The sequence below is a fragment of the Falco rusticolus genome, chromosome 14 (genome assembly GCF_015220075.1).
Source record: "Falco rusticolus isolate bFalRus1 chromosome 14, bFalRus1.pri, whole genome shotgun sequence".
In the NCBI taxonomy this organism is placed as follows: Eukaryota; Metazoa; Chordata; class Aves; order Falconiformes; family Falconidae; genus Falco; species Falco rusticolus.
Window position 1 is genome coordinate 11,209,336 of NC_051200.1, and position 16,765 is coordinate 11,226,100.

Sequence of the window (16,765 nt, forward strand, 5' to 3'; positions counted from 1 at the left end):
AAAGCCCTGGACATCTTGCAATTTAGTGAAATTAAATACCTACCTACTGTGCCCTGACAGTAAAATCTGTCAAGAGTAGTGTTATGGAGCTGGACATCCCCACAGGCTGAGTTTGCAAAGAGAATTAGTCAGAAGACCTGCTACCAGCAGCATGCCCACTTTATTGAACATTTAAGACAACGGGTCATTACAAATGAGTAAGAAAAGATGGAATGAAAAGTGCCTGCTAATGCCTGTTGAAGGGATGCATGCATTTCAGTTTTTTTCTCAGGTGATGCTTTCCCTGAGCAAGTGATCGTTACTTGTTGCACATTGAAGAGTGGTCCTGGATAAAATGGAGTAAGTTAGGTGGAAATAATACAGAGCCAAGCAGAGACATATATCTGACAGCATTTCTTCCACTTTATTAAGCACAGTACTTTTTCACAGTGGTTATGTCTTCAGTGTGTTGCAGACATACACTGTTTCCTATCACACATTACCTTTAAAGGGATGCACATTTGGAGAGTCACTCTAGTACATACAACATTTTCAAGATTGCTCTTCCTCCCCCTCCTCTGACTGACAGTCTGGCAAAATACACAGAAGATGGGGACAAGGGGTGGGGTTATTACTTTTTTTTTTTCCTCCTCGGAAGGCTATGTCCTATCAGTCGAAGCCTTATTATAAGACAGTGCTGCACAGTCATTCCTATATCCTGGTGGTTGTTGTTTGCTGAGTATGGCAGTTGTTACTCATCTACCTGGGAGCAGAAACATGTTGTAGACTTGTTGAACAGAAATTGTTTAACCATGGAAACTCCAGAACAGACAGAGCCCACAGAAACCCTTGCTTTCCTGTACAAAGAATTGTTAACCCGTTTTCCATGTGTTCAAAGAAAACACTTTCTTATCCACCTGGCCCTGTGTGAAGGGACACATCATTAACTTTTGGGCTCTTTTTTCCCATTCTTTGGGAAAAGGAAAGAAGGAGAACATGTAGTGCTTAACATAATAAATATAAAACAGAGCCTGATCCAAAGGGATTCCCATTAATTTCTGGAGATCTTTTGTATGAATTTCTATTCCTGGCATGATCCTTTTCAAACAGAACAACACAAATACATTTGAGTGCACACTGCTTCTCTCCCAGGTGTTTTTTTGTCAGCTGGGTACACAAGGCTTGCTCACAGCTGGCCAGTACCAGTGTCGGCACATGAGCAAGGAAAGCATGCTCCCATACTGGTCATGGCAACTGCAATTTCTTGTCTTGGCCTTCTGATTTCAGGAGCCATGGGGGTGTGTGTCATCAGTATCTCTGGTTAGTTCAAAGGACCAGGGACTAACCCTTACTTCATCTTCAGGATGACAACAGACAAACTGGAAAGAAAGCAGAAAAGTACAACTCAGTGCCTGTGGAAAAGTGTTTAGGATGCCCATGCATCCATAGGTAGCAGAAAGGTAGGATGCTGGGAAGCATGTGAAAGACACCTCCTCCCCACCACTTCTCTGTACACATGCAACCTGAGTATCTTAAATTGTGCTTGGAAATGCCCAGGAATTAGTAGGATGTTTAGCTCCTGTTTCCTATCAGTTCATCTCTCACTCAGAAAATTACTGTGGATGAAAAAAGCAACTTATTGCACCGACCTCCCCTTGACTTCAGCTGAAGTCCTATTTGCACGTGTGCCAAACAGGTTGAGGAAAATGCTCGCCAAGGTTTCGTGCTGTGAGCAATAGATTCAGCATCTCAACTGGCCTCTGCATTTTGATGGTTTTGTTACAGGAAGGTTTTCCTCCTGGCAGACTTTGAACACACAGAAAACACAGTTTCAGTTTCAAGCTCCTGCATCAGCCCAGAAGTAAATTAGGAGAGATATGTGACCAGGCATGTTTCTGTGTTTAAGAGGAAAGTGTTGTTTAGAAGCTCTCACAAAAATGTGAAAGGAAACAAAATATAAGTAAGTCTTCTGCAATTTCTGAGCAGATTGCATGATGAATTTCAGAACCCAGGAGTAAAAATTACCTTCCTCTCCTAAGAACTTCTACTTGGATATGGTAATGTCATTATTGATAACCCAGTTGTACCATTACCGAATGCCACCCTGTATGTGTCCCCTCGGTTGGAAAGTAGTGTATCTCACACTTTTTCTTCAGGTACCTCTCTTTGAAGAAAATCATGTTACTAAGCTATCTGCTTGTTAGCTTTTCCTCTCCTTCAGCTAAATGGAAGAAGGAAATATGCATGTTCCTCTGGCAAACAATAGATAGAGAAATAAAAGAAAAATCAGAGGACATGAATGAGGTTCCATCACAGCAAGAAATTTAAGAGGTTAGAGATGACAATAATGGGCATGGTGTGTAGCCTGAAGTAATCTTGTAAACTTTAGGGAACCGGAGCAGATAATCCAACGTGCTTTTTCTGTCTCTGTTGTCTTCCAATTACTAGCTAACATCAGGCTACACAGAAAATTTCTACTGATGGTGACAGAACTTCTAGCCAGATCTGAAAGAAAGGGGTACAACCAAGTGATTCTAGGATGTAACCCCCTTAAAGTGATTTATTCCTTAAGCATGTCATCGTCTTGGATCACAGCCTTGATCTTAAGCTTGTGCATATATTTCAAAATTATCCTCAGTTTGGTCTTGTTTGTTGTCCTGACGTATAACCCTTTATCTTTGTGAGTTTGGCATGTTTTAGGTTAGGACAAGTAGCTTAGAAACCCCTTAAATAGGATTTGGAAGAGGAGTTCTTTTTCATGACTGAAATTTAGAAATAAATATGAAAGTACGACATACTAAACCCTAATAATGAAACCGTATTGCATAACTAAGTTTCCTTCTCAGATAAATTCTACAACACCATAAACATATGTCATTGTTAATAGCCATTTATAATAGAAACATAGAGGATTATCTAGTTATAGTGCAATTTCAGTTTTCCTAAATATTTATTCACTTCATGGTTTGCTTGGTTAAAATATGATCTCTTACTATGCTTCTTGTTTGATCTTTGATTCAGTCTCCAAGCAGTTGTTTGAATGGTGGTGGGAGTAGCAATCTGTCTGATGTGTCTTTGATGCTGTCTGTGGGCTCTTTCACCTAATAAATAAGCAAGGAATTAGTTTAACATCCAGCTTAATGTTGGTAGTTAAACAAAACTGGCACCTTGATTTTTACCCCTGCATTTCTGTGCCTGTTGTTAAAATAGGCTTATAAATCAGATACCTTCCTAAATGAATTTTATTCTAGAACTTTGCTTTCTATTCTGTAAGTTTAAGTAGACCTTGAAAAATTCAGCTTAAGCTCTATGCAAATCCTTCTAAACTGGGCCCTTTATATACATGCATTCCTTTTTATGTGAACAGTACTTTGTTAATGGTTCAATAATTAAGAGAGTTTACATTTTAAAGACTTCAGGTTTTAATTGGTTGAATATTAATCACAGATCACTTTCAGTTCTGTTGTGATATGCAAATTATTGATGTCTCAGCTGCATTTGTTTTCAGGTATCAGTCTATCCGCATAATGCAAAATAACATTCTGCAATTATTTCAATTAGATGCAGTCAGCCTTTGGAGCCAGCTATTTATTTTATTTCTCTAAATGAAGAAAGCAGTTGCTGTTTTCCATTCCCTGGTGTTTACTGCCCAGAACTAGCACTCACAACTGGTATGTGTGCAACACATAAACAGTTTCCTAAGTGAATTATGTTAGCATTCACGGTAAAGGGACAAGCAGTTGAACTCCTCTTGCAAGATTTCATTAGGCTAACTGATTCTTCTGCCTTGGTAAGTGCTGTCACCTTGTTTAGAGGTATTCATTACCATTTTAAAGTATATTATGAAAAGTAAAGCAAACAGGGTTTCTTAATTAGCAGAATCTGTTTTGCACAAGTGCATAACATTAGAGGATTAATTTTTTTTTTTTTCATCAGACTGCAGCTGTTACCTAAGCAGAGGAGGAATTTCACCTAACCGCAAAGAATGAGATACACAAATAGCTGTGTTGTCTTAAGACCGGGTCGGCTATGTCTCCTCACAGCGATTTTGTTCCATAATTGCAATTCACATTAAATGCAGCAAATGCTACCATCCTGCCCACTCAGTTTCCACCTCTACTTTTGTTTCAAGCCGGGGCGGGGGGGAAGGGGAAGATGAGGGGGAGCGTCCTTTCTTCTCTTCCCCCGCTCTGCTTCCCCCGGCCGCGGTGCGGAGCGGCGCGGAGCCAGGCGCTGGGCGGGCGGGGGCGGGATAGCCCCGTCCTGGCGGTGCCCCGGGCGGCACTTGTAGCTGCTGCGCGCCGCCCATGGCAGCCCCGCGGCCCCGCCGCTCTCGCCGCCCCGGGGGGCGCCTCTCGCCCCGCCGCGCCCGCTGGAGCTCCGCGGGGGCGCAGCCCGACAGCTCCCCGGGAGAGGTAACGGCGGCGCGGCGCGCCTCCGGGAGCGGCTTCCGCGGGTGCGGTGCGCTGGGGTCGCTCCTCCGGAGCGGCGCCTCCTTCCTCCCCGCCAAAGCTGCGTCCGAGCGCTCGGTGCGTGCGTGCATGTGTGTGTGTGCGAGTGTGCGTGTGGCGAAGGGGAGGGGGCTCGCTGCGTGCGAGGGGTGGGCGAGAGCAGTGCGATGGGAGCGGGTGCCCGTGTGCAGAGGGATCCTCTCCCCGCATGTGTGCGGGGGACCGCGGTGTCGGGGCAGGGCTCAGCGAGGCGGCTGCTGCATGCGGCGCAGCCCGCCGGCGTACCGCAGCGCCGGGCTTCGCCTCGCTCCGCGCCCCGGCGCTCGGCGCGGCCAGGGGGGCTCGCAGGGGCGGGCGCCCGGCTGCCCCCGCCGCTCGGTGCCTGCGCGGAGCTGCCGGAGGGGAGACCTCGCGGGGAGAGCGGCGGAGCGCAGCCGAGCGGGGCCGCGGCGACCCCGGCCGCCGAGGTAGGGAAGGTGCCGGGCTCGCCGCGGAGCGCCGCCGGGAGCATCGCCGGGGGCGGCCGGCCGCCCCGCCGGGCGTGTGAGTGCGGGCGGGGAGAGGGGGCACGGCGGGGCTGCCTTGACATTGGCGTTTTAATTTCTTTTAATTATTGTGAAGCTTTGGTTTCATTGGTGTAATAATTGCTGCTGTTATTTTAAAGGCGGCGCGGGGGGGGGGGGGGGGCGACACGAGGCGGCAGCGGCTTGCTGCCGGAGCCTCTGCCATCGCGCTCGCCTCTCCCCGCCAGCTGGGCGCCTCCCGCAGCCGCGGGCCAGCGGCACCGGGCGTCGCGCTGCCCGCTCGCAGCCCTGCCGGGGGAGCGGGCGAGCGGAGGGACGGGGGCCGGGCGGCCCGGGGAAGGCGGCGGAGGTGTGGGAGGGACGGGGAGGGCAGGCTCTGCGCAGTGGGGCTGGGGAAGGGGGTGTGGGAATGTGCTGCGGGCTGGACTTTTGCAAAGGTGCCCGGGGTGGGGGGCGGTGATGAGCATTGGCGGCGGGGACCGCGGCGGCACGGTGGTGCCTACGGCCAAGGAGGGCGGGAGGAACGCGGGGCTGCAGTGCCGCGCTGTGCCCGCGCCCGGCCGGCATGTGCGTGCGCCGTGTGTGCGCCCGTGTCCCTCCTGTCTTCCCCCGCCGGGAGGCAGAGGGCGACGGGGCGACCACGACAGAGGGGAGCCGGCACCAGCCGAGCCGGTTGCGGCAAAAAATTGCGGTAGTGCCAGCACTCTTGGCCGGGCTCGCGGACCGGCCGCCAGCCCCGCGCAGCGCCCGCAGTGTGCCCGCTCGGCACCGGCCGGGGGCCCGGGGCTGAGGAAGAAGAGGGGACTGGAGCGTGGGCGAGGCAGGGATACGGGGGGACGGCGCCTGGGAGGGGGAGGGAGATGGAGCGGTGAGGGCGCGGGGACATACTTGGTCTTGCCCCTCTGGGCGCGCTCGCCGGGGTCGGGAGCCTGCGGGCATCAGCAGCGGCAGCTCCGCTCCCTGTTCTCCCCGCGGTCCCTCTCCGAGGCCTCCTTGAACCCCTTCAGGCATCCCTTCCCCTCATCCTTCCTTGCTTCCTCTCAGCTTTCCCTCTCCCTCTTGTCCTTCTGCCCTCCCTCCCTCAGCCCTCTCTGCCCTCCCTTCCAGGTCCCCCGGCGCATCCTCCCCTCCTTGCGGCTCCCTCCAGCCCGATTCTCCTCCCTCCAGCTGGCTCCTGCTCTCTCCACTTCCACCCTGGCTCCCTCCTGCCAAGTCGGTGCCTTCCCACAGCAGGAAATGAAAGGGACAAGTTGGGAAATGGGGGGAATGGGGAAGGTGGGGGGAGCAGTGTATTGATTATTGACTGGTTTGCTTTAAAAAAAAAAGAAAAGAAAAGAAAAAAGAAAAAAAAAGAAAGACACCAACAAGCTACTCTTTAACTCAGAGGAAATGCTGTGGCTCCAGTTCTGCGTAAAAAATGGCAGCTCAGCTGGCTGACTATATATGAAGGGTTCTTGAAAGCCACCTATGTACCAGTGCAGGGATAAGAGCACATTAGATAATGTTGTTGTTGTTGTTTTGTTGTTTGTTTGTTGTGTTTTTTTTAAAAAAAAACAAGTTCTTCTCAGGTTTCAGTAGTGTCAGGATGGTGAACTGTGACTTTGTTTTGCCCTGCAAGCCAGGGTATTGTTATTCCTGGGGCTGGGGCTGTATGAGTGCATGCTTCTTCCGTATTTGTGTGCTTCCATTGCTCAACCAGAGCTGATCTTGTGTTGTGGATAGTTCATTGCATTTCTGCAATCGGTTTTACCCCCTATATTTATGTAAACTAGGTATCATCATTGACAGAAACAATGTGTGTGCATGCCTATGTATCCCTTGAGTGAATCCCAACAGTATAGTGATAATCTGTATGTGTTGATGCTGTAGATACATACATTGAGTATTTACTTTGCTTTTTGTGTCTGCATTTTCATCCTTTCTGTGTTGTGCTATGCCAACCCAGATGTTTGGGCATGTATAACACCAGCATTTGTGTTTATTATCCCTGAAATGCACGGCAACATATGAGCAGTGCAGGACTGAGAAGAGTAAATGTGCATAAAATTGGAATCTCCTTTGGTTATTTCACTTTGTTAGTTATGCATGCTTGGCATGTACAAGAGGTAGAAATATATTTGACAGACCTCAGAGTTATTTGTGTTTGTCTACAGAAATTTACATTCTGTATTTCAAATCATTCTAGCTCCCATGTATTTGTTTGGTTGTTAAAATCTTTCATGTTATTTTAAATTCAGTGCTTGTAGTTTATCTATAATCCTTGGCAGGTACAGTACCTCAGTGGTACACATTTTTTAACCCAAATGACGTTTTGGAACAATGACAACTGAAAAAAATGTTTTCTTTTTTTCTTTCCTTCTTTCTTCTTTAGATTCTTTATCTTTGTTCAGGAGCCTAAGGTTGCTTGCTGATCACAAGAAGATGTTTCTGTGGTTCTTTCTGGTTCTGTCATCTCCAGTTTCTTCTACAACTGCAGATGCTGATATATCTGTGGAAATTTGCAATGTTTGCTCCTGTGTGTCAGTTGAGAATGTACTCTATGTCAACTGTGAGAAGGTTGCAGTCTACAGACCAAATCAGCTTAAACCACCATGGTCTAATTTTTACCACCTCAACTTTCAAAACAACCTGCTAATTATTTTATATCCAAATTCCTTTCTTAATTTTACACATGCCGTGTCCTTGCAACTGGGTAATAATAAGTTACAGAACATTGAGGGAGGGGCCTTTATGGGTCTTAGTGCATTAAAACAGTTGCACCTGAACAACAATGAATTAAAGATTCTCCGAGCTGACACGTTCCTTGGCATAGAGAACTTGGAGTATCTCCAAGCTGACTACAATTTAATCAAGTTTATTGAACGGGGAGCCTTCAATAAGCTTCACAAGCTGAAAGTCCTGATTCTTAATGACAATCTGATTTCATTCCTTCCCGATAATATTTTTCGATTTGCTTCTCTAACCCATCTGGATATACGAGGGAATCGAATACAGAAGCTTCCATACATTGGAGTTCTGGAACACATTGGACGAATTGTCGAATTGCAGCTGGAAGACAACCCCTGGAATTGTACTTGTGATTTGTTGCCTTTGAAAGCGTGGCTGGAGAACATGCCCTATAACATCTACATTGGAGAAGCTATCTGTGAAACACCCAGTGACTTGTATGGAAGGCTGCTGAAAGAAACCAACAAGCAAGAGCTGTGCTCCATGGGGACGGGGAGTGATTTTGATGTGCGCGTTCTGCCTCCTTTGCAGCTGGAGCCCGGCTACAGCACACCGAATGGCCACACCACTCAAACATCAGTGCACAGATTAGTCACAAAGCCGCCAAAGACTACAAATCCTTCAAAGATCTCGGGGATAGTAGCAGGCAAAGCACTATCTAATCGCAATCTCAGTCAAATCGTATCTTACCAGACCAGGGTGCCTCCTTTAACTCCGTGTCCAGTCCCCTGTGTTTGCAAAACGCATCCTTCAGACTTGGGATTAAGTGTAAATTGCCAAGAAAGAAATATAGAGTCAATGGCCGAACTTGTACCGAAACCCCTAAATGCCAAGAAACTGCATGTAAATGGCAATAATATTAAGGATGTGGACACTACAGATTTCCTTGAGTTTGAGGGGCTGGATCTGCTACATTTAGGCAGCAATCGGATTTCAGTGATCAAAGGAGAAGTTTTCCGCAACCTTACAAATTTACGGAGATTGTATCTCAATGGCAATCAGATAGAACGTCTGAGCCCAGAAATGTTTGCTGGGCTCCACAACCTGCAATATCTGTATTTGGAATACAATGTTATCAAAGAAATCCTAGCAGGCACCTTTGACTTAATGCCAAATTTGCAGTTGCTCTACCTGAACAACAATCTTCTACGAAGCTTGCCGGCATACATTTTTGCTGGTGCACCACTTGCTAGACTGAATCTGAGGAACAATCATTTCATGTATTTACCTGTAAGTGGCGTTCTTGATCAGCTAAAATCTCTTACACAGATTGATTTGGAAGGTAATCCGTGGGACTGCACTTGTGATTTAGTTGCTTTAAAACTGTGGCTTGAAAAGCTAAATGAAGGTATTGTGGTGAAGGAATTGAAATGTGAAACACCTGTACAGTTTGCTAACATTGAACTTAAGTCTCTGAAAAATGAGATCCTCTGTCCTAAGCTTTTAAACAAGCCATCTGCTCTGTTCACTAGTCCTATGCCCGCTGTTACTTTTACAACGCCACTGGGACCGGTTCGGAGTCCTCCTGGTGGCCCAGTTCCATTGTCCATCCTAATCTTAAGCATATTAGTTGTGCTTATTTTAACAGTGTTTGTTGCTTTTTGCCTTCTTGTTTTTGTGCTTCGGCGCAACAAAAAACCAACTGTAAAGCACGAAGGGATTGGAAATCAAGAATGCAGTTCTATGCAACTGCAGCTAAGAAAGCACGATCACAAGTCAAACAAAAAAGAGGGACTAGGTGCAGAGGCCTTCATTCCTCAAACCATTGAGCAGATGAGCAAAAGTCATACCTGTGGCTTAAAAGAGTCTGAAACGGGCTTCATGTTTGCTGACCCACCAGGGCAAAAAGTCATTCTGAGAAATATTAATGACAAGGAGAAGGATTTATTGCATGTGGATACCAGAAAAAGACTTAGCACAATCGATGAACTGGATGAGTTATTCCCTGGGAGGGATTCCAATGTATTTATTCAAAATTTTCTTGAAAGTAAAAAAGAATACAACAGCATAGGGGTCAGTGGCTTTGAAATACGTTATCCAGAGAAACTACAAGACAAAAAAAGCAAGAAATCTCTAATAGGTGGTAATCATAGTAAAATTGTAGTAGAACAAAGAAAAAGTGAATATTTTGAACTAAAAGCTAAACTTCAAGGTTCACCTGACTACCTACAAGTCCTTGAAGAACAAACAGCTTTGAATAAAATATAGGTCATACAATCTTATCACCTACAGAGGACATTTATTTAATGATGAAAGTGCCTTTTGTTGACTTTTAACTTCCAAATGCTCTATTATATTGGTAGGCATAGAGGCAGGTGTATCCAAGGGTGTCTGATTAACTGTAGCTGCATACGATTTGTCAAGTAGAGGAGAATTTCCTTAATAGAATTTCCTACATAAAGCTCATGCCCTGTGGAATTCTGTAGGGATACTGCAAACTCTATTGCCAAAGGGATGCTTTATACACGTTACACTGAATTTAACCTCAAGAGGCATATATGTTTTGTACCTTAAATGCAAAACCATCGTCTCCTTGTGATTTGTTAGAACAAACACAAGAAACCTGGTACTGGTATTTGTACCTCAGCTGGGTCCTTCATCCTGCACGTGGATTTAAGTTGGTGGAACTGGAGTAATCCTTTGATTTGTGGTGTTGTAATGGCACTGTTTAAAGATTATCTGGAAAGTAACAAGCATGCAAAGAGAGAACATTCGATAGTATGTGTAAATTGGTTACATTTATGGCCTGCATCTTGAAACCACTGGAATTATAATGTTAAATTGTGCAAATATTTGTTTAAAATATACCATGCATTACATACCTATGAAATAAATTTGACCACTTGAAGCATACATGTCTATACATAAAATTAAAAGAAAAAAGAGAGAAAATAGTTCAACCTGACTTCTGCAGTATTTGTGGCACCTGAAGAAAACATTTGAGGTTTATGCAGAATCTGTTGTAAGACTCATCTCCAATTAAATCTAGAGTTCCTTCTCGGTTATGTGAAACGCTTGCAACCTCAACAGGTTGTCCAATATTGTGAAAGTGCTTACTATGTGAGCGTAGCAGAAATTATTTTTGTAATATAATTCATATTTATGAAATACTTTGTATACTAAATAGGAAAAAATATGTACTCCTTAATATGTATTTAATATGCCTGACTTGTTTTCCCGATCACAATGCATTAATCATTCAGTATAAATAAAAGCAGAACAATATACCAAACAGAAACCGGGGATGTGATGTATAGAATCATCCAGAATTAAGTGATCAGATATAATAATAATAAAATTGTTCTGTACTATTCTTGTGAAATTAGCATATTATCTTATTTCAGATTTGTTACCAATTGTGCATTTTAAAATAGATTCATTAGTTTTTTAGTATTGTGTCTCAGGCAGTTATTTGCCATCAGTTGTCTTGCTTTTCAGGGTTCTACAGCTTAACCTAAATAGTTTTCACTACAAGTATTTACAGAATTCATGGTAAGGGTAATATTTTAATTGTATGTGCATAAGTTTTCTGTTCTTATTATCTGTCTGGCTGCTGTCAGTCAGAAGAAACTGAATCAGAACAGTAAACAAAATGGCAAATCATGTCTATTTAAAACGACAGTGTAAAATGAATATAGTGGTCTCAGTTCAGAGTATTGTGTAGCTCGTATCTAGAGAGTGAAAACCTGCCTTTGTGAAAGCTGAATCTGAATAGCTAGGAAAAAATAGTCAGGAGAATGGAAAATCCCCACTGTATCTCATTGATAGATAGTACCTTGAGATGAGAATGGAGATATATTGGTAACATATCATACAACAGGTCTATACTATGAGATTAACAAAAGTTCTTTGACTTGAAAAGGAATTTTTTCATTCATTTAAATGAGCTTTGGATAAGACCATCTATCCCCTTTGCTTCCAGAACCTTCCCCTCCGCCTTTTATAATCAATACATAAATCAATTAAGATTAGTAGGATATAAACATGAATGTTTTTCATGAATGTGAAACTAGCAAGTATTATAGCAAGACCCAATCACAATACTGTGGAGAAGGCTGTGTCAGCTATTTCCATTATAAACCTCTAATTTCAGGGCTTTATGACTCTGCTGTGAAATTTGTATTCTGGAATGGTACCTGGCAAACAGCCTGCAGTATATTTTTAACAAAGGTAAAAAAAAAAAAAAAAAAGGCAAAAAAAAAAAAAAGCTGCTTCTTTATTTAAGAGAAAGCAAAACAAAACATTTTTCTACTTTCAGATATTTGTTTATGCTCTTGTAACTTAGAAAGAGGGTCACTTTATTATTTTCCGCCATACTACAAAGTATATACATGACTTAAGATAATAAAATTATAACAGATAAATTAATGGCTGAGTTTCTTTCAAAAAGCTGCTGTTATCAATGCACAATAATTTACTTCTTTCAGGATGTTATAGGGATTTTCAGGACACGGACACTATGTGCATAAGCATTTCTAGCATAAAAAGTTCTTGGTTGACTAATGATTCGATAAGTGGCTGAGGCTTGAATAAGAACATTTGAACTTACTCTGTCAAGAGTCTGTGGATTAAGGAGTGTTGCACATGCACTGATATAACAGACTGTAATGGTTCCATCAGTAGGCTAAGAATATTGGGTCACTGTGCCTGCTCTGCATGGTGCTGCATGGCTTTCGGGATGTGTCTGGGTTTACTGGGATTTGCCAAAGCGTGAGGCTCCTGACGCACTTCAGTGCATTGTCAGAGACTGTCATGTCCCATACCCTGCTGAAAGGCATGCATTTAAAATATTAAAAATAGCCAATAAGCCAATACTTTTAAGTGATGGTAAAAGTGATATGCTTATGACTCATGTTGTCCTGAGTTAAGATAAATGATCATGCCTTCTTCAGGTAAAAAAATAATGGTGGGGGTTTGTTTGTTTTGTGTTCTGGGGTGGGGTTTTTTTTTTGGTTTGTTTGGTATTTTTGGTGGTGTTTTGGGGTATGGGGTTTGGGGTTTTGGTTGGTTGGTTGGTTGGTTTTGGGTTTTTTTTTATGAGATCTTCTATTCAGTGATCAAAAGAGGAAGAACTGAACCGTTATCCTGTACCATTATACGGGGTCGTAAACTGGGTAAGATTTTCATTGAGGTCTCAACCCAGTAAAGTGTTTAAACTCAGCCTAAATCATGTGCAGAGGTACTTATTCATGAGCTAGTAATTAAACACCTGCCCAAGAGTGAGGTTTAGATAGGGTTTTGTCATTGACTTCAAAAAAAGCCAGCTCAGAAACATTGTATATAATACACAGAGCCCAGCGACTCTTTTGGGATTATGCAGTTGAGCGTAGGTTCACCAGCATCAATAAAGGTTGCATAGCCTGAGCCTAGAAATGGTTCCTAAGTGTTTTACATATATGATGCAGTATGTAGGCATAATACTGTGAGTGAAGAATGCAGAAGTTGGCAAAATCACTATATTTCTGTGAAACTGTTACTTTGAATGACAACTTTTATGTCAGTTGATTTCCTCCATGTTTTGAAGCAGTGTATGTGTCTGCACAGCAGTTTTAGCGTAATGTTCATTCAAATCTATAGTCAGTCTGTCTGGGAAGGTGACTCTTCGGATGTGGCTTAAGAGATTTGTCTGTTCATTATATTGGTTTGAGTGGCCATGCTTGTAAAATGGCTGTTAAGACCCATAGACATAATCAGTGAAGGTGTTAATCTGTTGTCTTCATTGTATTATAAAGAAATTTCCATTTTTAAATGAAATCAATAGTGTAATCTTTTCTTCGAAAAAGAAAAAAATTGTGCAATTTTATCAGAAAGCAACTACTATGGTGCAAGAACACAAGACCATTAGACAATTTACATTTTGCATTTAGTGTTCAAGATTGATAATAATATAGAAATCTAGTATAAAAGTCTTTAATTATGTTTTTTAAAAAGCCATAATAATTACATAAATTATAAAAGGCATGGCCTTGTGAATAGTGTTAACAAATGTTTCAGAATCAACAAAATACATCCAGAACTTGATGGTGGTATAATATCTATAATATCTTTTGCATGATTTGTACATTGATATTGTATGAAATGAGCACAGTGAGATTTTTTTTTTTTGGTTGCATCCAAAGAGTTAGGAAGGAAATATAACAAGAATGTATTTATAATCACTCTATTTTGAAATAAAGTAAAGAAAACAAAATTTATTGGTTTTACCCTGCTTCAATCATTGTTGTTTTAGGTTAGTTTATAATTAAGATAGTTACTTATAATATCAAGTCCAGTGTAAAACATAGAAAACTATTGTTTATGAGTTTTGTTTGCCTTCAACAGCATCAAAATATTAGCCAGCGTTGACTTAAACTTTTGTATAAAATATTAATAAATTTGGTACTATTTTATTTCTGAAACTAGACTTTGTTAAGTGCCTGTAATGTTCTCCTTCAGATAATTTGTATTTAACTATAAAATAGTTAAACGGTAATGTTTTCTAATCACCGTGACAATTTGTTATTAATTTTTATGAATTGTCTAACAAAACCCTCCTGGCCTCTGTATATAAAATTGTCCCTCCAAATTCACTGAAATCCTTTTGCATTAGTAGCACAAGCAGAATTTAGTTTTTAGTTGGATTCTGAGATCTCCAACACAGAAGTATTAGAGGAACAATCACATGAACAATCACATAATGCTAGCGGCGTTTGGTTTCATTCTGCTCCCTTCTTATTAATCATTTTGAATAAGAGAATTGTTCAGAGGAAAGAAAAGTTAGTTTATTCTTAGCAAAAAGAAAAATATCAGTCCATGTAGCATTTCCATTGGTTAGGTTAATTTTATAAATCAAATTGTAAAAGACATCTTTAGGTAGTTTAACTTCCAAATTTAGATTTTGTAGTAAAAATATTTTACAAATCCTTATTAAAATCTTCATGAGAGGGGAGAAAAGCAGGGAAAAAATACATCTAGATTAAATATTCCCTGTTGTGTAGGATTTAACATGCATTGTAATGGTGGAGAATGAGAATCAGAATGTGCTACGGACTAGAAAATCAGGACCAGATATGGATTTTTTTTGCTGCCAGTTGCAGTGTAATGTTAAAAGCATTAATTAAAAAAGGCCCCTGTATGTATTCTATAGATTTTCTTTCTAAATAAAAACTCGAGAATCAAGAATAAGTATACATATATTGGAAATAATATGCCTGCACTGATTTCCTGAATGTAGGGGAACTTGACAGTTTTATGTTAATGTGTTTTTTCTTTATTTAGTCTTTATTTCTAACTGCAATTCATTCATCTTTATGTATTCTGATTGTTGCTGTGTTGAAAAATAAAAAAAAATAGGAATGTTACTGCTCAGGCACAAACTCATCTCAGAAATTTACCAATGTAAATCCTGTCTAACTCAATGGGCTTCAATGGAATCAAATGAGCCTCACCCTAGTGAATGCAAAAGCTGAAATTTACCAGTATAGGTGAGGACCTGATTTGTCTGCCATTGCAATTAAAAATATGATAAGTCATTTATTACTTGAAATAAAATATAATATTGCTTTATGCTCTATCGATTTGTGTGGTAAAGCTGTTATTAGTTTCAAATAACCGTAGAGCAGAGCATGGAGTAGGTGGGGGTCCTGTGTCCATTTGATGTCAGTGGAACTCTACAATGATTCAAGAGTTGTGGGCATCCTGTAGTATCCGTAGTACAAAGCTATTTAAATTTGCTCTTTTAATACATAGACTTGGGATATACACCACATAAAAATGCGATCTTAACAATACAATTTATTTTCTCTCTATAACGGAAAAAAACTTACCTGGCTCTTCTTTCTCATTAAGTAGGGACTTTATGGCAAGTATCTTTACTTCACTGTTAGTTTTATTCATCTTCATTAGTAATATTTGAGATAATTTATTTATTGTCTGAAAACAGTACATTTTGATCAGTGTGTTATTTTTAAAATACCAGTCAGTAACAGGTTGATGGTGTGTTATATTGATTTTTCATTCTCTTGCTGGGGATTTTTTGCAGTCACTTAACACTAAGTTATTTCTTAAAAGCAAAAATAACAATCAGATAAGAAAAAGAGACCTAGCTGGTACTAAATCTGATTTTTTTTGTACGTGTGACCAGGAAGACTTAAAGTCCTCTAAGTCAACTCTGATGGGTACACAAGTGTTACACCATTGTCCCTTTGGTCATCGTTTAACTAGAAAACAACAGGTGATCTCTATATGGTTAAGTAGTCATTTTGCATATGTACAATAACAAGGAAGTCTTCTTCAGTTTCCCTCATCCACAAGCATTTCACTGCTTGATTTTAATGTCATGTAATTTCCTAGGACTGTGTGCACTATGGCCTTCCAGGGCATTCTTCATGCTCTCACTTCATCTTCAGTGTGCTCAGTCCCTTACAGCTGAATGTTTGTCTAGGCATTGGCTAACAGCAGTTTCCAAAGAGGCAAAGAACTAGGATCTGTCAATTTGCAAAAACCAGCTAAAAAAGGCAAATTGTAGGAGACTGTCCTGGATGGTTTCTGAGTCATGTCAGATGAGGTATGACCCAAAACTGGGGTAGGAAATGGTTTAAGCTTCTGTTAGCAAGATTCATGCTGAGCTTTTGAAGCTGGACAGTCACCATTTTTCATGACTCTTAAGGTGTACAGTGAAACGTAAATGTGATTCAGTTAATTGAATCCTGACAGTCTGTGGGCTAAAACCTGCAGACATCTGTACCCACACACCCAATCTAGGTTTTGGTGTCACTCTTCACTGAAGAGTCTTGGGCAAATTAGGTTAAACCAGATGTGATATCTGTTTCTTAATGAGGCTTTTATCTGAGACGTGGATGCATTTGTGTGTAGGGTGGATGCTGTTTGGGTATGGAGGTTAGTCCGTACCTAATGTTTGTTGAGCAGTTTCTTTGGTAGAGTCACTTTTTATGAGATACATTAGTGCTTATATCTGAATATGAGATGCTGCACAGTAAGTACATCTCAATGAGCAGAGTCACAAAGGGCAGAGTGTTTTGACAGATTTTGAGCTCTTCACTGCAAGAAACTACAGGAAACAATGTACCATACAGCAGATTTCCT

The 16,765-nt window shown here is 41.7% G+C and overlaps 1 protein-coding gene and 1 long non-coding RNA gene across 2 annotated transcripts; one reads left to right on the top strand and one right to left on the bottom strand.

Moving 5' to 3' along the window:
• Positions 1-614: 614 nt before the first annotated feature.
• On the bottom strand, positions 615-6,230 carry LOC119157517. The gene is made up of 2 exons (XR_005107555.1): positions 5,843-6,230; positions 615-1,358 (listed from the first exon to the last, which is right to left on the bottom strand). It is a non-coding gene; the product is annotated as an uncharacterized LOC119157517 (long non-coding RNA).
• Positions 4,589-11,868, top strand: SLITRK4 (SLIT and NTRK like family member 4). The gene is made up of 2 exons (XM_037408517.1): positions 4,589-4,897; positions 7,326-11,868. Exons 1-2 carry the CDS (start codon positions 4,639-4,641, stop codon positions 9,887-9,889), a joined length of 2,823 nt encoding a protein of 940 aa, XP_037264414.1. The 5' UTR covers positions 4,589-4,638; the 3' UTR covers positions 9,890-11,868.
• Positions 11,869-16,765: the final 4,897 nt, after the last annotated feature.

What these genes read in the sequence shown, in the direction of transcription:
- SLITRK4 (XM_037408517.1), top strand. Translation starts at nt 4,639, where the DNA reads ATGTGTGCGGGGGACCGCGGTGTCGGGGCAGGGCTCAGCGAGGCGGCT. An exon ending in CGGCGACCCCGGCCGCCGAG is followed by an intron (nt 4,898 to 7,325) that starts GTAGGGAAGGTG and finishes TTTCTTCTTTAG; the next exon opens with ATTCTTTATCTTTGTTCAGG.